This window comes from Lemur catta, chromosome 18 (genome assembly GCF_020740605.2).
Source record: "Lemur catta isolate mLemCat1 chromosome 18, mLemCat1.pri, whole genome shotgun sequence".
In the NCBI taxonomy this organism is placed as follows: Eukaryota; Metazoa; Chordata; class Mammalia; order Primates; family Lemuridae; genus Lemur; species Lemur catta.
The window spans coordinates 44,880,240-44,904,620 of NC_059145.1; the positions used below are offsets into that span (position 1 = coordinate 44,880,240).

General features: G+C 37.2%; 1 protein-coding gene across 3 annotated transcripts in view; it reads left to right on the forward strand.

Annotated features, from left to right (window-relative positions):
* Positions 1–24,381, forward strand: part of ULK4 (unc-51 like kinase 4) — a 497,440-nt gene that overhangs the window by 370,647 nt on the left and 102,412 nt on the right. For all 3 annotated transcript variants that reach the window (XM_045530713.1, XM_045530712.1, XM_045530711.1), the window contains one exon: positions 17,617–17,802. In XM_045530713.1, coding sequence (XP_045386669.1) covers positions 17,617–17,802 — 186 coding nt within the window. The remainder of the gene's footprint in view (positions 1–17,616; positions 17,803–24,381) is intronic.

Consider the following 24,381-nt stretch of genomic DNA (forward strand, 5'->3'; position numbering starts at 1 on the left):
ATACCTAAAAAAAGAAATTAAAAAAATTTATCGGACCTAAAAAGCAAATTGTAGTAAATAGGCTACATATAATACACAGAAATCAATAACTTTCCTTTATGCTGGCATTAATTTGAAAGAAATAGAAATGGGGGAAAATCCCTTTCACAGAAGTAACTAAAATCACTCTATAGGCCGGGCGCGGTGGCTCACGCTTGTAATCCTAGCACTCTGGGAGGCCGAGGTGGGTGGATCGCTCGAGGTCAGGAGTTCGAGACCAGCCTCAGCAAGAGGGAGACCCCGTCTCTACTAAAAAAAGAGAAAGAAATTATCTGGCCAACTAAAATATATGTATATATAGAAAAAAATTAGCCGGGCATGGTGGCGCATGCCTGTAGTCCCAGCTACTGGGGAGGCTGAGGCAGTAGGATCGTTTGAGCCCAGGAGTTTGAGGTTGCTGTGAGCTAGGCTGACGCCATGGCACTCACTCTAGCCCGAGCAACAGAGTGAGACTCTCTCTCAAAAAAAAAAAAAAAAAAAAAAAAAAAATCACTCTATAAAAGACTAAAATAAATGTAACAAGAAAATACAAGTGTCATATGATGATAACTATAAGAAAACTTAAAAGACATAAAGTATGACCTAAGTGATGTCAGAGACATGCCAAGTACCTGGAAGTAAGACTATCACTAAAAATGTTAATTCTTCTCAAATTAATATACAGATTTAAAGTAATTTTTATCATAATCCCATCCACCCTTGTTAGTTCCTTGAAATGACCCTACAGAATAAATGTGAGCAACTTGCCAAGAGAATTTTGAACAGAAAGGCTTCTTTTCACTTTTCTTTTATTCCATACATTCGTCTCCCGTGTCTCACAAGACCTCTTTAAAGGAAAAGCACAGGAACTCAAAAAGGAATAAAGTTATAATAATGAAGAGGAAGGAGACACAGGTGTCAGTAGCAAATTAAGATTTCAACATACTTCTGGGAGGCAGAAGGCAGATGGAAGCCTGTAGAAGGATTAAATGGGGCAGAGGAAGCCCAGCCCAAAACACCTTGCGAGGGTGTTCAAGGACAGTGGACATTCACCTTCCTACTGAAACCCCACAGCACCTCTGGCCTCAGGAGGAGATGGAAAGAGGGACATTTTCAAGTCTATAAAGAATAGCTCTGCCATTCGAGCTCTCTTATGCTTGTCTTCAGTCTCCACATGCCAAAGACCAAGCCACCTGGCATGTGCCCCTGAGCCCCCACAATGATGCCAGGAATGTTCCCTAAAGAACTTGAAGCTGAGAGGAAATCAGACAGTGCCCCAGAGCAAAGCAGTCCTGGTTTTCTGCAGCGTGGTGGTGGTAGAAGTGATGGTGAGGCTTCCCTGAAGAAAGCTGTCCAAGCTCCACACCTGCCACTGCAGGGCAGTGCTACCACCTCTGTCCACAGGTGATCTCATTAGCTCCTTGCTTTTCATGGTATCTACACTTGGAGGATTTCCAGATTTGTATCTTTAGCCATGACCTGTCCCCCGAACTCCGTTGTCGAATATCTATTGCCTACATGATATCTGCATGAGGCCGTGCAAGCAGATGGTGGTGTGAGCTGTAGGACAGCAGTTTCACTGACTCTTTTGCAGGTTCTATGTCATCCTGCTCTCCTCTCTTTTTCTAGCCTGTCCTCCTTGCACATTCACTCCAGTCACACTGCCTCACTGCTGGTCCTTGGAAACAGCAAGCCACCGCTGTCACAGGGCTTCCCCGCCAACACCTCAACTTTTTTATTATCAAAACTTTCAAACAGAAAAGCTGAAAGAATTGCACAGTGAGCACATACATAACTACCACCTGCATTCTATAATTGTTTTCTATATTTTATCATTTATCCATCTTCCCATCAATGCGTCTTATTTTTTGATGCATTATAAAGTCATGCCAGAGGTCTTTTGAACTTAGCATTCTAACCTTGGAAAGCTCTTCCCCCCAACACTCACGTGGCTCCTTCCCTCACTTAAATTGGCTGTCTGTTCAAAGAATATTTCCTCAGAGAATCCATTGCTAATAACCCTCTCCGCAATGGGCTTATCAGGCCTGACCTTGTATTATGTACCCACTCAGTTACTGTCTGCCTCCCCGTCTAGAATGAGCACTCTAGGAGAGAGGGACGGTACCTGCTTTGTCCACCTGTTCTCTCAGCATCAGGACAATTCCTGGCACATGGTAGATGCTCTTGGCAGAGACTTCAACTTGTCCACCAACATCCAGTCTCCTTATGGACACTGTAGGGATGGAAAAACTCTACCTCCGTCCTCTTAGGATCCTGGCTGGGCCTGAGAATTAGATGAACAGGAGAAAAGCATACAAATTTATTTAATACAAGTTTTATGTGGAGTAGTCAATATACCGGAGTGGTATTTTTTAACTCCTTCAACACCCACAGTAAAAGCTGTATTTCCCAGCTTCGCTTCTGGCTCATTGTGACCATGTGACTGACCAAGGTCAGGCCAGTGAGAAGTGAACAGAAGTGATCCATGTCACATCCAGGATCCACTCTTACTATCACCTGCCTTTTTTCCTGTTCCAGCTGCCTAGGTGGGAGGAGCCTCTGTGTACCTTGAAAACTAACAGGAACCCAGGTTTTGCAGGGTCAGCCTCTCTGCAGCTTAAGTACAATCAATTATCTACCGTCTTGTAGGGACATATGATTTCCTCCAGACTTAGCGAAACTGGCCTTCTGTGAGTTGTTCGTACGTAGTCACAGCCTCCATCTGACCCCACATCGCTCCTTGGGAAGTTACCCGATTCACATTTTCCTCCCTCTTTCAGGCGTTTCAGCAGTGTTTTGCAGCCTTGCCTTTCCTGTGCTCCTAGACATAGTCCCATTTCTTTCCCAGGCTCTTTTCCCTGACAGTTTCCTTGCTGATATCTCCCCACATCCTCACCTTAGCTCAGTTACTAGTAGAGTAACTTTCTGTCCCTCCCCAAAAAGCTTTCTTTCCCTCCCAAAACCACATCTGAATCTGATGCCTCTGGGGTTTCTCCAGGAACAAGTGCTGTGCAGACCAGAATGCTTCATTGCATGAATGTGCCCTCCACTCCTCACTGTCTCTCACACGCACAGAGGTGGAAGAGAGTGAGCTTCCAGGTGCACACTCCTTGGCCCCCAGTAGCTTTTTGCTAGCTATAATGCAGGCCCCTTCTTATGGAGCTCCCCAGGGGCTGTAGCCATGGCATTCTATTGGTAATGCTCCCATCACATTGACATTTCAGTGCACTGTCGCTGAGCGTGGCTGCCATCAGTGTGTCCTGCCCCCGACTCTCCTTCATAAAGTACTTTGTAATTCCTGATTCTAAGTCCACTCTCTTCCATGCCCAAATTTTATCTCATTTGGATAAATTCTGTTCCCCCTTTCTCCCCACCTTTTCCTCTTGAGTAATAAGTCTAAATAAGTTACGTGGGTCACATGTCTCCTTTTATCACATGGGGTGTTTCCAGCCCTGTGTTGTAGCCCTGTCTGTCCTGCTCCTGCAAGCATCCCTCATCCCTGTTTCAGGCTGCATTTCCTGGCAATTTTGTTGTGGATCTCTTTTCTCCTTTTCTTTTTCCAAGCAGCACTATTGCAAACCTCTGTAATATCAGTAAGCATTACCTGCGTCACTCCAGATATGTGATCATTTTTCTGTTGTAAAGTATTCAAAGGGAAGAACCATTAGAAGCAGATAGTTTTGTTTTGGGGAGGGGTGCAGCAGTTGAAAAATTAAATGCTTGGAAGAGGCACTTCATCACATGAGGGCATCATTCCAGGAGTGAGGACTGTGGAAGGATGGGGACCCGGGAGAGGCTGTGCCAGGTCCAGCTCTGTTCAGCAGTCAACACGAAGCAATGAGGACCTGCAAGGGGTACTTCTGATTTCACAGAGAAAATGGGAAATCCAGGTTTTTATGTGAAATCTTCCAATTATTAAATTTTGGAAACTGATATTAAATCTTTAAAATACCCCGGAACAAATGAAACAGGCCTGTGGGGCAGATTTGTACCAGGGCCTACCAGTTTACATCTTCTCTGTCAGACACAAAACCTAGTTCATTTTTATTTATGTGTTAGGACTTAACGTGTAGCACAGTTATGTTTCCTACTGTTACTGCTGTATCGAAATTATCGTTTTCCTGGAAATGTATGACTTTTTGATGTGATTTTGTAAAGATCATATGGCCACATTCCCCTTAGAGGGGAGTTTGTTTTTTAAAAAGTCATTGGAACAATAATGTTTGACATATAAAAATTTACTTTATTTGCAGTTTATATTAGCTGCATTACTTGAGGGTATCTCCGTTCTCTAACTCCGCTTTGTCTTTGACCTCCTGCCATTGGGTGTTTGTATCGGCGCACGTATTTAGCACATGTCCACCGAGTGCCTGCTTTGTACCAGGTGCACTAAGCAGGCCAGCTGTCATGGGCTAAAACAAACGAGTGGACACATTCATTTCTAAGAGTGACGAGTAGTCTTAATCATGAAAAAGGAGAGGTGCTACAGTACTGCAGAGTGGTTTTGGAGGTTGGAAAGGGGGATTAGGAATAAGATGAGTATCCCTTTATATTGGGCGGTTAGGAAGGAGCTCTCTGAGGAGGTGGCCTTGAACTGAGTCATGATTTGTGTGTAGGCACCCTTGTGAAAATAGGCGGTGAGCACGCCAGGCAGAGGACATTGCAGCTGCCACACCCTGAGCAGCACCGTGGCACTCCACGTGAAGGAGAGCCAGAGTGTTTCAGGCATCACGGGCAGGGGCAGAGGAGTGTGCAGGTAAGGCAGGAGAGGCCAGGGGCCTGGCCATGCAGGCTCGGTGGGTGGGCCACAGGAAGGCTTTGGCCCGTGTTCTAAATGCAGTGAGAAGTCATTGGAGGTTTTAAGCAGGGGAGTGTGACATGATCCAATTTAAGCTTTTGAGGAAAAAAAATCACTGTGGCTCCTGTGTGGAAAATGGACTGCAGGAGCACAAGTGGAGCATAGTGGGGCATTTGGTGATTTCTCAGGTGGCTGTCTCAAACCTACTTCTCTCAGCCATCGGTGACAGAATCCACCCAAGTGTCTAAGGTAGAGAGATAGGAAGAGCAGAAGGTAGCATAGTCAGGGCAAGGCTTCCCAACAGAACTCAGGATCTTAGAGGTCACTGTTAACACATTCCTCTTCCATGTTTTCTAAAACTTTGCTGTTGTAGTAGAATTATTTAAATCTCCTTCTGTATTGACAGTTATGGCTTTTTAAATGAGCTATGTTTTCCCCTTCTTTAGTTATTGACATAGAAACTGTCATTTCATAATGCACATGAAAAATGCATTATGCAAGTTAGTTGGGACAGTGCAGGAGGCCCAGAAGTCAAGGTTGATTTGATCTGTCTGTGACTTTCAACTTGTTTTCAGATTTTTTTTACCTAGTACTCTGGTCTGTGATATATAGACTTATACCTAAATCAATAAAGGTAGTGACAGGTTTTCTTCCCTCTAAATTTCCACATTTAAAAATATAATGTGCCTGGGGTCCAAGGACATTAAAGAGTACCCTCCCTTCTCAAGGGAAAGGGGCCGGTGTCGAGGCTGTGGGCAACACAGTTTCCTTGGGCTGTGTCATCTGGAATTATCACCAATCTTCAGCTTAATGATATTTCCTGCTGCCTCTTTAGCTGAGTTTGGGCAGGAGTGATATATGAAAATGAAGAGGAACAGGATTGATGGCCTAACAGGAAATCTTGTTAAAGATGTCCTAACACTACAGATGAAATCTCCTCTCCAGGTGCTTTTAGGTAGTATAAAAAGTATAGAACTAAGTGATTATTTTTTTTCTTTCTTGGTTAGTGTATTCTCATCTCTGAAAATAAATGTTTTGATATAATTATTGAGAAAGCACTGCAGCAGGCAATATTTTTAAGATAGAATATAAAATAAAAAACATTTTAGAATGCATTGTATCACATAAATTGAATAAAGGGAAGTATATGCAGCACAACTATGATTTTAAATTGTTTTAAAACAGTCTTTAAAATTCAAGCGTAAGTTTACTTTGAAATATGTCCAAATTGTGTATATGTATGTATTTATATCTTATCTCTCCCACAAAGCATTTTGGGTGGCTAATAAAAATGTTTACCATAAAGTTAGGGTTCATAGAAAATATAAGATGCCAAATGGACATACTTATACTAAAACTGGATTTGTTGTTTATCTGAAGTTCAAATTTAATTGGGTGCTTCTTTTGTTAAGTCTGACAACCCTAAATAAAGTAGGAAATATGAATAAAGCAATGAAGATAATAGAGGGTGAAGTTTCTATACACATAAACAGCCTAATATAATGACTAAAGTTGGGCCATGTTTTTGGTTTTGAGACTCTTAGTTGCCAGACAAAAATGGAAATAAAATCATTAACAAGATATACATTGCCTAGAAAGGAGGAGAAAAAGGAAAGAAAAATACAGATTCCTTAGGACAAGAAAGATTTTCTGGTTTTTAGGTTTGAAAGAACATTTTTTTATGGGTCTCCATGAAAGGGGCCGCTTTGTGATGATGGGGGTTGGGGTGGTAATATCTACTTTTTATTGAGCATTTTATGAACTAGATAGTGGCTTTTGAAGAGCAGAAGCTTTTAATTTAGAAGAAGTCAGTGTTTATCATTTTTTCCCCCTTTTGTAAACCATGCTTTTGCAGTCATAGCTAAGAAATCTTTCACCTATCCATGGTCAAAAATATTTTCTCTTATGTTTTCTCTTAGGGGTTTTACAGTTTTAGTTTGTATATTCAGGCTTATCCATTTTGAGTTCATTTTGGTACACGAGGCTTATGTTCTTGCATATTGTTTGAGCATTTGTTGGAAATGTGTTCTCAACTGCATTGCCATTGACCTTTATCAAAAATCAGCTGACTATGTTTGTGTGAGCCTATTTCTGGGCGCTTCTTTTTCAGGTTTGCTTTGGATATTCTATGTTCTTTGCATTTTCATATGAAACTTAAACTTGGCTTGTCAATTTCTGCCAAATAGAAAAAAACCTATGGGATTTTGATTGTGTTGAATCTACAAAGTAATTTGGGGAAATAGGCATCTTCATAATATTGAGTCATCTGACTAATGAGCAAGGTATATCCCTCCATTTATTTAGGTCCTTTTTAATTTCTCTCAGCAATATTTTATATCTTTCAATGTATAGATAATTCACTTTTTGTCAGATTTATTCCTAAGTATTTTTAATTTTTTGATGCTACTGTATGGGTATTGTTTATCTTAATTTTGTTTGTTGCTTAATGAAAAGTACAGTCAATTTTGTATGTTGCTCTTTAATCGTGCTACTTTGTTAAACTCATCAGATTTAAATCACATCAGATTTTCTTCATAGAGGATCAGACTTATGCAAATAAAGTTATAGTACTTCTTCCTTTCCAATCTGGATGCCACTGGCCAGAACCTCCCAAACAATAGTGAGTAGAAGTGGTGCGAGAAGACATCCCTGTCTACCTTCCTGATCTCAGGGGGGAGCGTTCAGTCTCCTACATGCCCTTTATCAGGTTGAAGAAGTTGCCTTCTATCCTATTTTGCATTATAAATAGGAGTCAGATATTGTCAAATACCTTTTCTATTGAGATGATCATGTGGTTTGGGGTATGGTGTTATGGGTTAACTTGTGTCCTTCAAAAAACATACGTTGAAGTCCTAACCTCCACTACTCCAAAATGTATGTATTTGTACATAGGGTTCTTGCAGATACAATTAGTTAAGATGAGGTTATTCTGGAGTATGGTGGGCCTCTCATCCAATATAACTGGTGTCCTTATAAGAAGATAGCCACATAGAGACAAAAATCCCCAGGGAGAATGGCATGTAAAGACAGAGGCAGTGGTTGGAGTTATGCTGCCATAAATCAAAGGGGCTACCAACTATAAGAGGCAAGGAAGGACCCTTCCCTGGAGGCTTCAGAAGAAGCATGGCCCTGCCAAAACCTTGCTTTCAGATATCTAGCCTCCAGAACTGTGGACGAGAAAGTTCTGTTGTTTTAAGCTACCCAGTTTGTACGACTTTGGTATGGCAGCCCTAGGAAACTAATACATGTGGTTTATCACATTGACAGGCTTTTGAATGTTAAACTGCCCCTGCAGTCCTAGGATAGTCTCCACGTAGTCATAATATGTTATCCTTTTAGTATATCGTTGGATTTTATTTGCTGTAATTTTGTTTAGAATGTTTGCATCTATGTTCATGAGGCTTATTGTTCTATAGTTTACTTATTCTGTCTTTGTCTAGTTTTGGTGTCAAGATAATGTTGATCTCAGAGAAGGAATTCCCTCCTCTTCAATTTTCTTAAAGACTTTGTATAGATCAGTATTGTATTTTAAAAAAAAGTTTATTGAGAAATAATTCACATATGTAAAATTAACCCCTTTAGAGTGTTAATTCAATGATTTTTGTATATTCATGGAATTATGCAACCATTATCTAATTATAAAAATATTTTCATCACCCCCCCACCCCCCGCAAAGCAATCTCATACTCATTAGAAGTCACTCCCCTTTTTCTCTTCTCTACACCTCCAGTCAATCACTGATTTACATTCCATTTCTGTGGATTGGCCTATTCTGGGTATTTCATACATATGGAAAAATATATATACAGTATATATAGTATATAGTATACTACATATATACTACATATATATAGTACATAGTGTGTATATATATGTACTACATATATATGGTATATATACACACACATATACATAGTATGTGGTCATTCCTTTCCTTTGTTCTTCTAGCCTGATGTCTTGAGGTTAATTCATGTTTATAGCATGTATCAGTACTTCATTCCTTGTTATTCCTGAGTAATATTCCATTATATGGGTATGTCACATTTGTGTTTCCATTCATCAGTTAATAGACATTTGAGTTGTTTTTACGTTTTGGCTATTATGCATGATATTGCTATGAATGTTTGTGTACAATTGCTGTATAAACATATGCTTTCTTTCTCTCGAGTAGATATATACTTAGGGGTCAAATGGTAAGTCTGTGTCTAACCTTTTGAGGAACTGCCAGACTGTTTTCCAGAGTTCTTGCACCATTAACATTTCTACTAGCAGTGTATGAGGGTTTCAGTTTCTCCACATCTTTGCCAACTTCTTGTCATTGTCTGTGTTTTTGATTATAGCCTTCCTATTGTATGTGAACTGGTATCTCATCATCATGCCTCAATATGCATTGTCCTGATGGCTCATGATACAGAACATCTTCTTGTGCGCTTACCATTTGCATACCTTCTTTGGAAAAATGTCTATTCAAATCCTTTGCCCTTTTAAAAATTGAATTCTTTTTATTATCGAGTTGTAATAATTTTTACATATTGTATATATACAAGTCCCTTATCAGATATTAGATTTACAAAATATTTCTCTTGTTCTGTGGGTTGTCTTTTCACTTTTCACTCATTTACAGCACAAAAATTATAAATTTTGATGAAGTTTAATTTATCTATTTTTTCTTATGTTGCTTGTGCTTTTGGCATCATACCTAAGAAACCATAGCCTAACGTAAGGTGACGAAGACTTACTCCTATGTTTTCTTCTACAAGTTTTTGTACGTTTAGCTCTTATATTAAGGTTTTGATCCATTTTGAATTTTCCTAATATGGTGTGATGTAGGGGCCCGGTTTTATTTTTTATATGTGGATATCCAGTTTTCTCAGCACCATTTGTTGAAAAGAGCATCCTCCTCCAACTCCCATTGAATTGTCTTGGCACCCTTGTCAAAAATCAATTGGCCATAAATGTAAAGGTTTGTTTCTGGGCTTCTAATTCTATTCCATTGATCTATATGTCTGTCTTTATGCCTGTACCACACTGGTTGGATTACTGTAGCTTTGTTACAAATTTTGAAATTAGGAAGTAGGAGTCCTCCAACTATATTCTTCCTCTTTCATATTGTTTTGGCTATTCTTCGTGCATTCTATTTCTATATGGATTTTAGGATCAACTTATCAATTTCTGCAAAACAAAACAGCTATAACTTTGATAGAGAATGCTTTGAATCTGTAGATCAATTTCAGGTATATTGCGATCTTAACATGGCATCCATGAACATGGGAAGTATTTCCATTTATTAATATATGGACATTCTTTTAATTTTGTCAGGGTTTTTACAATGTTTTGTAGCTTTCAGTGGGTATTACATTTCTTTTGCTAATTTTATTTCTAAATATTCTATTCATTTTAATGCTATTATAAATGAAATCATTTTCTTAATTTCAACTTTAGATTATTCATTGCTAGTGTATAGAAACACAATTGATTATTTTGTATACTAATCTCATATCTTCAGCCTTGTTGAACTTGTGTTTGTTTATTAGTTCTAAAAGTTCTTTAATGGATTCCTTAGGATTTTCTATATATAAGATCATGTCATCTACAAAGAGAAATAATTGTATTTCTTTCTAGGTGCTTTTTATTTCTTTTCCTTACCTAATTCCCCTAGCTAATGCCTCAATATAATGATGACTAAAAGTGGCAAGAGTGAATATCACTGTTTGTTCATGATCTTAGGAGAAAGGAATTCACTTTTGCTGTTAGGTATGTTAGCTATAGATTTTCCATAGATGTCCTTTCAGTTGAGAAAGTTACCTTCTGTTACTAATGTGTTGAGTGTTTTTGTCATGAAAAGATGTTTCATTTTGTCAAATTCTTCTTTTTTGACTATTGAGAGGAGCATGTAGTTTTTGTCCTTTATTATAATACTATTGTATATAACATTGATTAATTTTCGTATGTTAAACTAATTTTGCATTCCTAGGATAAATCCCACTTGGTCATGGTGTATAATACTTTTAATATATAGCTGATTTGGTTTGGTAGTATTTTGTTGAGGATTTTTGCATCTATATTCATAAGGGATATTGGCTTATAGTTTTATTTTCTTGTAATGTCTTTGGTTTTAGTATCAGGGTAGTACTGTCCTCATAGAATGAGTTTGGAAGTATTCCTTTTTTTTTTTTTTTTTTTTTTTTTAGTTTTCTGAAAGAATTTGTATAGAATTGGTATTTCTTCTTCCTTAAAGAAGTAGAATTCACCAGTAAAGCCATCTGGCTGTGGAGTTTTCTTTCAGGAAGGTTTTTAGCCATAAATTTATTTTCTCTAATGGACAATATGCTACCCAGGTTATCTATTACTTCTTGAGGTAGCTTCAGCCTGTTTTCTTTTTTCTGGTAATTTGTCACATCAACACTAGCTGTCTTGGTCTTTTGGGACTTTTTGTTCTTCTCTTTTCAAATTAAGGAACCCACTGGGATCCACATTTATTGTCCTTCTTGTACTTAGGCCTGGAAACACTCTCAAATCTCTAATCTGGGACAATAATAGAGCTCACCCTGTTTCTTTATCTCTCAGGGATCACTGTTCTTCATTGCCTGATGTCTAGTGTCTTAATAACCATTGTTTTATGCATTTCTATACCAGTTTGTTGTTTCAGGCGGTTGGGTATATCCATTTTCTGTTATTACTGGGAAGATTTTATACCTGACAATATTTCTTAATGGAAAACAAAACAAAACAAACAAACAAAAAAAAACAAAGACATTTTCAGATCTACAAGGATCCAGCAAATAAATCCCCCTGGAAAATATTACTTATAACAACATCCTCCAATTGTTTAAACAATGACACAAAATTAACTCAAAAATAAAGAAATTTTAGAGTTGATTGAAATAGAAGCCCAAGTACTTGTGCCTATCTTACCAACTACCCCAAATCTATGAAAATAGAGAAGGATTAAATGTGTCTTACAATGCTGGGAGAACAGAAAGAGAAGCTGTTAATGGAAAAGAAATGTTATGCAATTACTAGATAATAGAAGGCAGATGGGACTGAACTGAAATAGTGGAGAAACCTAACATACATAAGAGAAAACTAACCAGAAGGTAGGAACAGCTGCAGAAAATCTATAAACTCAGAGTGAGGTGGAAAACTGATAGAGGCCCTAGGCACCTACCAGGCGAATTGAAGGTTAACATTCAGAACAGTCAGGCCTCTCCCCTTATCCACATTGCTCTGCCTTGTTCCAGCATCAGAATTCAAGTACTGCACTGTGGAAAGGGTGAACTGTCTATCTGAGGTGATTTCTAATATGGGGGTCAGCCTAGGAAAGCAGCTTTGGGGAGTCAGAGGGAAAGAGAATACAAATGGGGTGGGCAGACAGGGAAGCCACTTAAAGAAACAGGCATGTACAAATGCAGAGGAAATCCAAGCCAGCTGCCTATAGTAATCTACCCAATCGTTCATTCATAAAACAGAAAATCAAAGACCATTAGACTTTTGGGGAAGTATAACAGCAAGAAGTAGAAAGACCAAGGTAAATAAAGAAAACAGCTGAGCACAGAAGAAACAAAGGTGCTAGAAAGTGTTGTGGCTTGAATCAAGGCCCCCCACAAAAAATAATATAGATATAATAATATTATAGTATAGTATAGTATTATTATATTATAATCATGGCCCCCCAGTACCTCAGAATGTGACATTGTTTGAAAATAGTGTCATTCCAGATGTGATTAGTTAAGATGAAGTTACACTTAAGTGGTGGGGCCCAAATCCAGTGTGACTGCTGTTCTTATAAGAAGATGGCCAGGTAAAGACACAGGCACACCCCTAGGGAGAATGCCATGCGATGATGAAGGCAGAGTTTGGAATTACGCAGCTGCAAGCTAAAGAACACTAAAGATTGCCAGTAAATCACTAGAAGCTAGGAAGAAGTAAAGGATTTCCTTATGGGTTTCAGAGGGAGCTTGATTTCAGACTTCTAGCTTCCAGCACTGTGTGGCAATACATTTCTATAGTTTATATTATCCAGTTTGTAATACTTTGTAATGGCAGCCCTAGCAAACTAATACAGGGGTGGAGGGGGTAAAAGAAACTAATCATTATCATTGGAAAAAATGGAAGAAATGTTCAAGTAACCTAAAGGAAGATAGAAAAAAGAGAATGAGAGAAATGAAAAATAGGAAATGGAAGACAAATAATAAAATTGCATGTTAGACTTAAGTACCAGTTAAAAGACAGAGATAGAGTGTTTTATTTGTTTTATGCTGCTATAACAATACCACAGGTTGGGTAATTTATAACGAACACAAGTTTATTGTCTCATGGTTCTGAAGGCTGGGAATTACAAATCAAGAGGCTGGCATCTGGTGAGGACCTTTTTGCTATGTCATAACATGGTGGAAGGGTAAAGAGAGGGTAAAAGAAAGAGAATAAGAAGACACTGGAACTCATCCTTTTATAATGAACCCACTCCTGCAATGATGGCATTTTTTAACTCATTTATGAGGACAGAGCCCTCAGGACTTGATCAACTCTTAAAAGTCCACCTTCTAATACTGTTGCACTGTTGATTAAATTTCCAACGTATGTTTTTGGAAACATTGAAACTATGGCAGAGTGGCTAACAAAACATGATCCAACAACATGCTGTCTACAAGAAACTCACTTCAAATATAATGAATGAATATATAGGCAGATTGAAAGCGAAAGCATAGAAAAATATGTATCATGTAAATAGTAATTTTGAAAAGCAAGAATGGCCATATTAATATCAGATAAAGTAGACTTCAGAGTAAGAAAAATTACTAGACAGAGAGGAAGAGCCACTGAAGTAACATAATTATTTTAAATGTATGCACACCAAGCAACAAAACCTCAAAACACATGAAGCAAAAAATGATAGAACTAAAAAGAAATAGACAAATCAATTAAAGCTGAGGACTTCAGACCCCACTTAGCAACTGATAGAACAACTAGACAGAAAATCGTCAAGAATATAGAAAAATTGAACAGTACAACCAACAGGGTATAACTGGTATATTAATATGTAGAACACTCTAATAACAAAGGCAGAATACACATTTTTTTCCATTGCCCTTGGAACACTTACCAATATAGATTGCATGGTGGGCCCTAAGAGAAACTTAAACAAATGTGAAAGAATTGAAATAGTATGGAGTGTGTTCTCTGGCCATGATGGAATCAAGCTAGAAATCAATAATAGAAGGACAATAGGAAGATTTCCAATACTTAAAAAGTAAATGCACTTCTAAATAATTCATGAATAAAAGAGGAAGTCTCAAAGGAAATTTTTTAAATGCATAGAACTGACTGGAAATGAAAATATCAGTGTATCAAATATGTAGGATATAGCCAAAAGCAGTCCTGAGAAAAAAATTTATAGCACTAAAAGCTTTTAGAGAAAAAGAAAAAAAGGAAAAGAGGAAAGGTCTTAAATTAATAATCTAAGTTCCTACCACCAGAAACTAGAAAAATAACAGCAAAATTAACTCAAAGCAACCAAAAGCAAGGAAATTATAAAGATAAAAACCAGAAAGCAATGAAATTGAAAATAGGAAAACAATAGAGAAAAATCAATGAAACAAAAAGCTAACTCTTTGGGGGAAAAAAATTCAATAAAATTGAAAAACCTCTGCCAAAATGATGAAGAAGAGAGAGGACAAAAATGACCAATATAAGGAATGAAACAAGAGATGTCAGTGTATATCTGCAGCCATTAAAAGACTATTCCAAATTCCAAATTAGAAACAACTCAAATCTTCTTTATGGGTGAGTATTAAATTGTGGTACATCTATAACACGGACTACTACTCAGTAATTAAAAGAAATGAACTATTGATACACACAAAAACTTGGATGAATCTCATAGAAATTATGCCAAGTAAAGAAAGCCATACATGCAGTGTGAGTCCATTTATGTAACTTACTTGAAATGACAAAATGGTGAACGGGTTAGTGATACCAGGGGTTAGGAATGGAGGAGGAACAGTGTTGGCTGTTGCTAAAAAAGGAATCCTTATGATGGAACTGTTCTGTATCTTGATGGTAGAAGTTGTCACCAAATCTACACATGTGATAAAATTATGTAGGGTTAAATACGCATGTGCGCACACACACACAAACAAATTATATATAAAATCGGCAAAATCAGAATAAGATTGATCATTGTATCAATATTAACTTCCTGGTTGTACTATATTTATTATATGAGATATTGTATATAAGAAATTACACTATAGTTATATATTTCCATTGGGGAAACTGGGTGAGGTATGTATGGGATCTCTGTATTTTTTCTTACAATTGAACAAGAACCTACAAATATCTCCAAATCAGAGATGGATTCACATGCAAAAGAATGAAGTTGGATCCCTGGTCACACCATATACTAAAAGTAACTTAAAATGCATCAAAGACCTCAGTGTAAAAACTAAAACTATAAAGTTCTTAGAAGAAAACATAGGCATGAGTTTTCATGACGTTGGGGTAGGCAATGGTTTCTTAGGTATGTCACCAAAATCATATATCTATAGCCAAATGATAAAACAGATAAATTGTATTCCTCAAAATAAAAATATTTTGTGCCTCAAGGGTACTATCAAGAAAGTGAAAAGACAACCTGCAGAATGGAAAAAAATTAAAAATCATGTATTTGGTGAGCACTTACATTTAAAATATACAAACAACTCTTAGAACTCAATCATACAAAGATATAAATAACCTATTTTTAAAATGAGCAAAGGATCTGCACAGACATTTCTCCAAAGAACATATACAAATGGCCAATAAGCACATGAAAAGATATTCCACATCATGAGCCATCAGGGAAGTACAAATGAAAACCACAATGAATTTACCTCTGTAACTACTGGGATGGCTGTAGTTAAAAAGACAGGTAATAACAAGTGTTGGTGAGAATATGGGGACGCTGGAACTCTCATACATTGCTGGTGCAAATGGCAGCTTCGGAAAACAGTCTGGCACTTCCTCAAAAAGGTTAAACATAGAGTTACCATAGGACCCAGCAATTCCACTCCTAGATACATACCCAAAGGAAATGAAAACACATGTCCCCACAAAAACTGGTAGCTACATAAATGTTCATAGCACCATTATTCATAATAGCACAAAAATGAAAACATCTCACATGTCCATCAATTGATGAATGGATAAATAATATGTGATATATCTATATAACATAATATTATTAGGTAATAAAAAGAAATGAAGTACTGATACATGCTACAGTATGGATGGACCTTGAAAATATGCTAAGTAAAAGAAACTAATCACAAAGGATCACATTTTGTTTGATTTCATGTATCTGAAATGTCCAGAATGGGCATATCTATTGAAACAGAAAACAGATCAGCGTGGAGGTGGGGGGATGGCAAGGTCACTGCTAAAGGGCATAGGATTTCTTTTTTGGGTTGATGAAAATGTTTTAAAATTGTGGTAATGGTTGCATGATTCTGTCAATATACTAAAAACTTTTGAATAGTACACTTGGGGTAAATTGTATGGTATAGAAATTAATTATATATCAATGAAGCTTATACAAATAAAACTTTAAAATACAAAAGAAGGTTAAAATGCTTATAGGATTTCATATTATAACTTTTAATACATAGAAATAATACTCTCCCATCTGTTTAGTCAATAATGATTTGGACACAGACAAGGTCAAAGTGTTCCTTAATGTCCTCTAGGAAGTAGACTTTTCCTAAACAAGTTACTAGTAAACAAGAGTATAAAGGAATATGCCTCTGAAAAATCAAACTATTTCCACACCCATTGACACACACACATCCCTGTAAGTATATGTGTGTAGGTTAGATATACATATAAAACATACATTGATCTTCTGCTAGTTACAGGCCATTCTTTTCCATGGATTAATGTACCTATGAGTGGATGAATGGATAAAGAAAATGTGGTAGATATACGCAATGGAAAATGTGGTAGATATACACAATGGAAAATGTGGTAGATATACACAATGGAAAATGTGGTAGATATACACAATGGAATACTATTTGGCCATAAAAGAGAATGAAATCCTGTCATTTGTGACAACAAATGGGTGAATCTGGAGGACACTATATTAAGTGAAACAAGCCAACCACAGAAAGATGAATACCACATGATCACTCATATGCCAAACCTATAAAGTTGATCTCATAGAAGTAGAGAGTAAGAATAGTGGTTACCAGAGGCTGGAAAGGGGAAGAGGGGATGGAGGTAATGAGGAGAGGTTGGTCAATGGGTACAAAGTTACAGTTAGATAGGAGGAATGAGTTCTAGTGTTGCATTGCACAGTAGGGTGAATATATTTAATAATAATATATTGCATATTTCAAAATAGCTAGAAGATAGAATTTTTAATGTTCTCACCAAAAAGAAATGATAAATGTATGAGGTGATGGATATGCTAATTATCCTAATTCATTTACACATGTGTAATTCATTTACACATATATTCATTGTATATATGTATTGAAACATCACATTCTACCCCATAACTATGTACATCTATTATGTGTCAATTAAAAATAGCATAAAAGTTTTTTAAAAAAGAAAGAAAGGACTGCAGGACCTTCTGATTTTGTGCTGTTAGCCTTGTTTGAGCTACTGTATACACTCTGAAAAAGATGCATTTAAAAAATAGTCAGACTTTGTACTCAGGCTGATGCTCCCATCATTAAGCCAAATTTTACTGTATTTCTTGAGGAATACTAAATACCATCTTCGGTGGAATTTAAGTAGTCCTGTTTGTTAATTTTCAGCTTCCTAGTGAGGATCCTGAAATTTTTGATGTTTCATCCAAGTGTCTGTCTATACTGGTTCAGCTATATGGAGGGGAAAACCCAGACAGCCTGTCTCCTGAAAATGTGGAAACTTTTGCCGATTTGCTGGTATCCAAGGAGGACCCAAAGGAGCAGAAACTTCTGTTGAGGATTCTCAGAAGAATGGTGAGTTCACACAGAAACTTGGGGTAACCATGGGTGACTTCAGTGGCAGCTACATGGACAGTGAGTAGTCATTTCTTGGACCTAATTTCAGATTTCCAGAAAAGTTGTAAGAGTAGTAAAAGAACTCTCAGTTACCTTTCTCCATAGTCACCTATTTTTAGCATTTATGGTATTATATCTTATCTGCATATGCATATATTTTTTCTGAACTGTTTGAGAGAAAGTTAGAGACATTGTGTGTCTACATGTCTTAATACGTAAGTATGTATTTCCTAAAAAAAAAGAAAATATTCTATTACTTAAATATAGTGAACAAAATCAGGAAATTTAACATTGATGCAATTCTTTTACTAATCTGCCATCCATATTCCAATTTGGTCAGCTGAACCAATAACTTTTATAACCTTTTTTCTAGTATAGGATACAGTCTAGGAGTACGTATTTTAGTAGACATGAGTCTTTAATCTGGAATAGTCTTGCAGTCTTTCTCTATCTGTCACTACATTTTTGAAGAACATAGGCTGAGTATTTTGTAGCGCCTCCTTCAACTTGGGTCTGTCTGATGTTTGCTCATGCCTAGATTCATGAATACTCCGTAAGTGACATTGGTCCTTCTCAATCCCTCACATCCAAGTGCTCATGATGGGTGTTTGCCTGTTCCTGGTGGTATTAGTTTTGATCACTTGGTTTAATCAATGTGTAGTTATTATTTTAATTTTGTAATAATTACAAAATGGATATTTCTATTAAATAACTCCTAGCATTCTACCATGGGGAAAAACTTTCCCTTCTGCCCCATTTATTTTATTTTTTAAAAATATGTATAGATGATATCAATTTGAAAGTACTTTTGAAGACTGACTTATTTTCTGTCTCTAGTAAATCCTATTCTGCTGATTTTGAAGGCCATTATTTACAGTAACTAGTGCTGAAGTTAATCAAGGATGGAGGTCCTGTTAGTCTGTCATCTTCTGGTTTGTCAGTCTGTACTCACTTCTAAATCCTATTATTCTGAGGGGTCCTTTGGCAACTGGATGCTCCAGAGAGTTATACTCAAAATGACTTTGTGCCCATTTGATAAGTAGACAGCTGCAGCGAGTGACCCAGTGGAATCTACTTGACAAGTGATGGGTGACAGAAGTAACTAGAAGGAGGGAGACAAAGAGATTGATCATCCCTACTGCTATATTATGCTTTTGTACAGCCATGTCCCCCTCCCCCCAAACAAGACTTACTGTCTCAGCATAGTCTTTGATTACCTGAGTGACAGGATGATGACACGGTCTAGGCCAGTTTCCCAAAGTATAGAGTAAATACTTTTGAGTACAGTAGATCTTAGAGATGACATTAAATCATGTAATAAGGAAGCTTTTCCTTTCCAGTTTTATTTTGATTTTTCTGATTGTTCAAGGCAAAAGTCTCAGTTTGGTACAGCTGTGCCTTTAATACCTCTCTAATCCTTCAGAATCTCCCTTTTTAACAGGCCTCTCAGACTCTCATCTTTTACAGTGGAGATAAGGTATTTCCTTAAAAATTATTTTATTTAAAGAAAAAAGATAGTCTAAAGGCAAGTACTAGAGAATATAGCAATACAGGTGATATGTAGATATGGCAAAACTATGAATTTGATAGAGAATGACAAAAGCTTGGGAAATATTAATCTGATACAGTTAAATTTGTAGAGATCTATAGTCTCTTCTTTGAAACACAGGACCAGATTTTTTTTTTTTTGAAATTTAGAGTTTTAGATCTTTTTGGCATAAAGCTTATTATACCTAATATCATATGATGCCCAGAGGAGATAGTGCCAGTGTTAAGTACAGTAATATTTCTGCAGCAAAATATATGAATGATCACACCAAGTGGGGTTAAATAAAGACTAAACATGGGCTCATGTGGGTTCAGGTCAAGTTTTGCTACCAGATATGTTTCAGAACCAAAAACTTATGGGGCAAATTTTGATTTTCAGAGCTTTCTAGATTTCGGAAGGCAAGGTAGATTGCAGGTAATATATTGTGGATCTGTCTTTGGAAATAAATTGCAGTATTTGCACTGATCAAATCAATCATGCAGGAAGCAAATTTAGACCCCAACTTGATTAAAATAGCCAGATCCCACCATCTTTTATTTTATGTTACTGTTTAAAATGATTTCTGTGTGGTGTCTGACCTGCCACATAGGGCCACATAGATTTTATTTGTGGAAGACAGTTGAATCCAAGTGACTTTTATCTGTGTATGTGAAAACAGAAGTAGATCCTGGTGATGCTCATCCTTTTTTTTTTATTGTGGTAAAATATACATAACATAAAATTTACTGTTTTAACCATTTTTAAGTGTACACTTCAGTGACATTAAATACATTCACATTGTTGTACAACCATCACTACCATTCATTTCCACAACTTCTTCATCCTCCCAACTGCAACTCTGTGCCCATTAAACAATAACTTCCCATGCCTCTCCCCCAGCCTCTGGCAACCACCATTCTGCTTTCTGTGCCTATGAATTTGACTACTCGAAGTACCTCATTTAAGTGGAATCGTACAATATTTGTCCTTTTGTGTCTGGCTTATTTCACTTAGCATAATGTCCTCAAGCTTCAGCTTCATCCATGTTGTAGCATATGTCACAATCTCCTTCCTTTTTAAGGCTGAATAATATTCTATTATATGTATATACCACATTTTTTAAAACACCGATTTATCCGTTGATGGAAATTTGAGTTATTCCACATTTTCTGCGCCATACTTATTATTATTAGAATTGACTCATGAATTTTTCTTTTATTCAGTGAGTTATAATCCACTCCTGTCCTGGATTTGGCCAGGAGACACTTCTGGATGTATGTGTGTCTTTTGACATGCCCCCATCCTTTTAGGGGAGCACTTTCCAACATGATATTCCAGGCTCATCTTGTATGATTGCTCCAGCCCTGGAATCAGCCATTCCTCCAAGGAACTATAGAGCTTTCTTGTGTGGTGTTTGGAAAGTAAGATGCAAAAATGTTCTGGGTTGAGATTATATCAACTGTTTGTTTGCTTAACAAAAAAACAGCCTAGATAGTAGTCCCAAAAGTCAAAATATAATGTTTTCTACTGTCTCCTAGAGAGTATCTCTGTAAGTCACACTAACCCGTTGATGTCTCTAATTTAGCTGTTCAAGAATGTCTGTAATGTTTGCAGGCTAGCCATCTGTGATAAATGGCTTGAAGTCTTCTAAAAGCTTCCTAATTTACCCCTGGGTCAGTCAATGTTGGATTCAAGTTGTATAAAACACACAGAGATTCGGAGGGCACCAATCAGCTCAGTTGTGACCTTGAACTTGCTTATCCTGAAGCTCAGTTTTACTTAAATTGAGTACAGGCAGTTCCCAACCTACCATGGTCAACTTACGATTTCTCAACTTTAAGATGGCATGAAAGTGATACTCTTTCAGTAGAAGCTATACTTCAAGTACCCGTACAACCATTCTATTTTTCACTTTGTATACAGTATTCAAAAAATTACATGAGATATTCAGCACTTTGTTGTGAAATAGGCTTTGTTTTAGATGATTTTGTCCAACTATAGTCTAATGTAAGTGTTCTGAGCACATTAAGGTAGGCTAGGAAACACATAGGATGGAGGAGAGACAACAAGGAGAGGTGTAGTGGAGGGAAGAAGTTACGGAGGTCCTGTAGCCCTTGTAAAGACCAGCCTTTAATCCCAAGTGAGATAGGAGCCTTTGGAGGGTTTTGAGCAGAAGAGTGAGATGATCTGCTTGCTGCATTGAGAATGGTCACTGGAGAGGGCGAGGGATGAGAGATGTGTGTTGGGAGACTCCTGCATCCAGGAGAGTCCTGATCGTGGCTTGGAGAGGGTAAAAAGTGGTCATATTTTGGATATATCTTGAAAGTAGAGCCAATAGAATTTGCTGACAGGTTGGATAGAGACTGTGAAACAAAGAGAATAGTCAAAGATTATTCCAATTTTGGCCTAAGCCAACACTAAGATGCCTAAAACTGCAGGAGGAGCTGATTTGGGGTGAGAGAGGAAATCTGGAGCTCAGTTTTTAGCATGTTACATTTTCGACACCTGTCAAGACCTCCAACTGGGAACATCAAGTTGGCCTGGAATTCCAAGTGAGAGAGGTCTGAACTAGAACGAGGAATGATGGGGGGGGTGGTAATCAGAATGTGGGTGCTTGAATGTGGATCCTGGAGGGTCGCGATTTAATGGTGGTGACCAGGTCTAGGATAAAGCCACAGGCGTGAGTGTTTGAGGTGCAGAGGAGGACAAGATCATTGGAGGAAAAGCCAAAGAACTGAGTGGTTCTGGAGGGCCTGTAAATGGATTCTTTTCCTCCATCACTTGGGGCTCTGCCAATGATTCTAGATTTTTTTGCATATTATCTTTCACATTATCAAGATTGAGTGATGACACATTGTAACATCTTTCATATTTAACCTTCTCTGCACCATCATAAAACTGAGTCTATTTTGCAAATATTTAAGATCTTTGTCAATTTTCCATTGCTATTAAAATTAAGTATTCCTTTTTTAATTGCCTGCCCTGTCTTCACCTTTGAAGAGATTTTCTCTTCTTCAGCTGTTAATCATCCAGTCTTGGGTTTATCTGTCAGACTCTTACTCTGTCAGACCCTTTGGGTGTGGTTCTTTCACCATTACTGGCACTGATTTCTTGAAATCCCACATCTTTTGCAAGATTTGATTTTTTTCTTCATATTTGTGTTTGAACATATGAGGGCCAATCACCCATCAGTTGATCAGTGAACTTGCTTGGGGCCCCAAGGACTTGTGCTTTCCAAGTCAGTCAGAGTTCCTGGTGGCTTGAGTGTTGAAAATAAATATTTAGGTAATGAGGATCCTTTGCCACTCCGTAACTACCGGTTTAGCATAGTGAGCCTATGATCCCGCATGCAGGCATGGCTTCTGTTCAAGAATTTGCCTTTAAAATCAAGCATCACAATAAATGACCCTTTTGATCTGTGTCAATAGGCATTTACTGTGACTTAAAAAAAAATATTTTGGCATGTAGAGGTAATGAGTAAGGCTGAGCTAACCACATAATCTCCTTCCACTGTTTCTGCTTAGAACATTTAGGAAATGTCTGGGAAAAGGTAGGTGGCCCATAGATGTGTCATAGAGAGTTCAAGTCTCATTGGCATTGTAGGCAATTGAGCCAAACATACTAGACCAGTATCCCAGTGATATTCATGAAATTGTTGTTGATGCCTGTCATAACCTTTTTTGTTTCAGGGATTAGCCTTTTCCAACACCATTGCTAAAGGAAATGTTTGGAAAGTATTCCTGAGAATTATTTCCCGCGGCATCTTGATTTCCTATTTCAGTTGAAAGCATGCTGCTATCATGACCCTCCTTGAAGCAAGTAATGACTGGGGCTCTCTTTTCAAGTAATCCTTGCCTCCCTCTCTGATTTATACACAGAACATGTTTATCCTTTCTTCGGAGAAAGTCTCAAAGTTCCATACAGCATAATTTTTTCAGGATAATAAGCACTTTTATTTACTATAAAATGATAATACTTTCTTTCTTTGAAACATCTCTAGAAACATTATAGATTTCATTAATTGGATCTCCAAAATATTTGGTTTTAAGTTTCACAGAAGTTTTGATGCTACTTGCCTTTTTTTATTCCTTCATTGTAATGTGGAGAAACTAAGCCTGTTTATAAACTCCACATGGATCTTTTGTGTAATGGTTACGAGCAGGTTTTAATGAAATTTGAGAGTGTCTCTAGAGATCACAGATACCGGGGCCTTTAACGTTGTGGTGTTGCTTAGCAACCTGGAAGTCATTACATTTCCAGGCTCTGTAATAACATGATATACTTTTCTTTGCTAGTCTCTGATGAAAATGTAATGGAAATAATCCCTTTCTAAAGGTTGCACTCTATGAGTGGGCAGCAAAATAGATTTTTTTTTTCCCCTCTTTTCACGGCCTGGGCAGGTTTTAATTTAGTGCACAAAGTATTGTTTTCTGAATGTTGCATGTGACAGAATGGAGTATATTCTGAGATGATATTCTTAAAAGGAAGGCCTACTGTTCTGAAGTAATGTTTACAAATGCCATAGCAATTGTTAACGTACATCTGTGTACTTTCACCATGTTGAAGAGAAAATTGGATTTATTAGTTGACCACCAGTTAGTGCAAGAATGTCTGCTTATTCCATCCAGGTATTTGCAAGTATTAGACAGGTATTAGGAGTATAATAAAACCATATCCTTTAATAGGAGCAAAGCCAGTCTAAATTATTGAAAGTTTTGACTTACAGACTATTTTTGAAAAAATATTTGTGTAACTTTTAAAGTAGTATTTTTAAATTTCAAAAGTAATATGTAACTTGTACATGAAGTTCATATCAGCATTGTTCGTAATAGACAAAAAGTAGAGACAACCCAAATGTCATTCAACTGATGAATGAATAAGAAAAATGTGACATATCCTTGTAATAGAATATTATTTAGCTATAAAAAAGAATGAAGTACTCATACCTGCTACAACATGGGTAGACCTTGGAAGCATTATGCTAATTAAGGAGGTCAGACACTAAACAC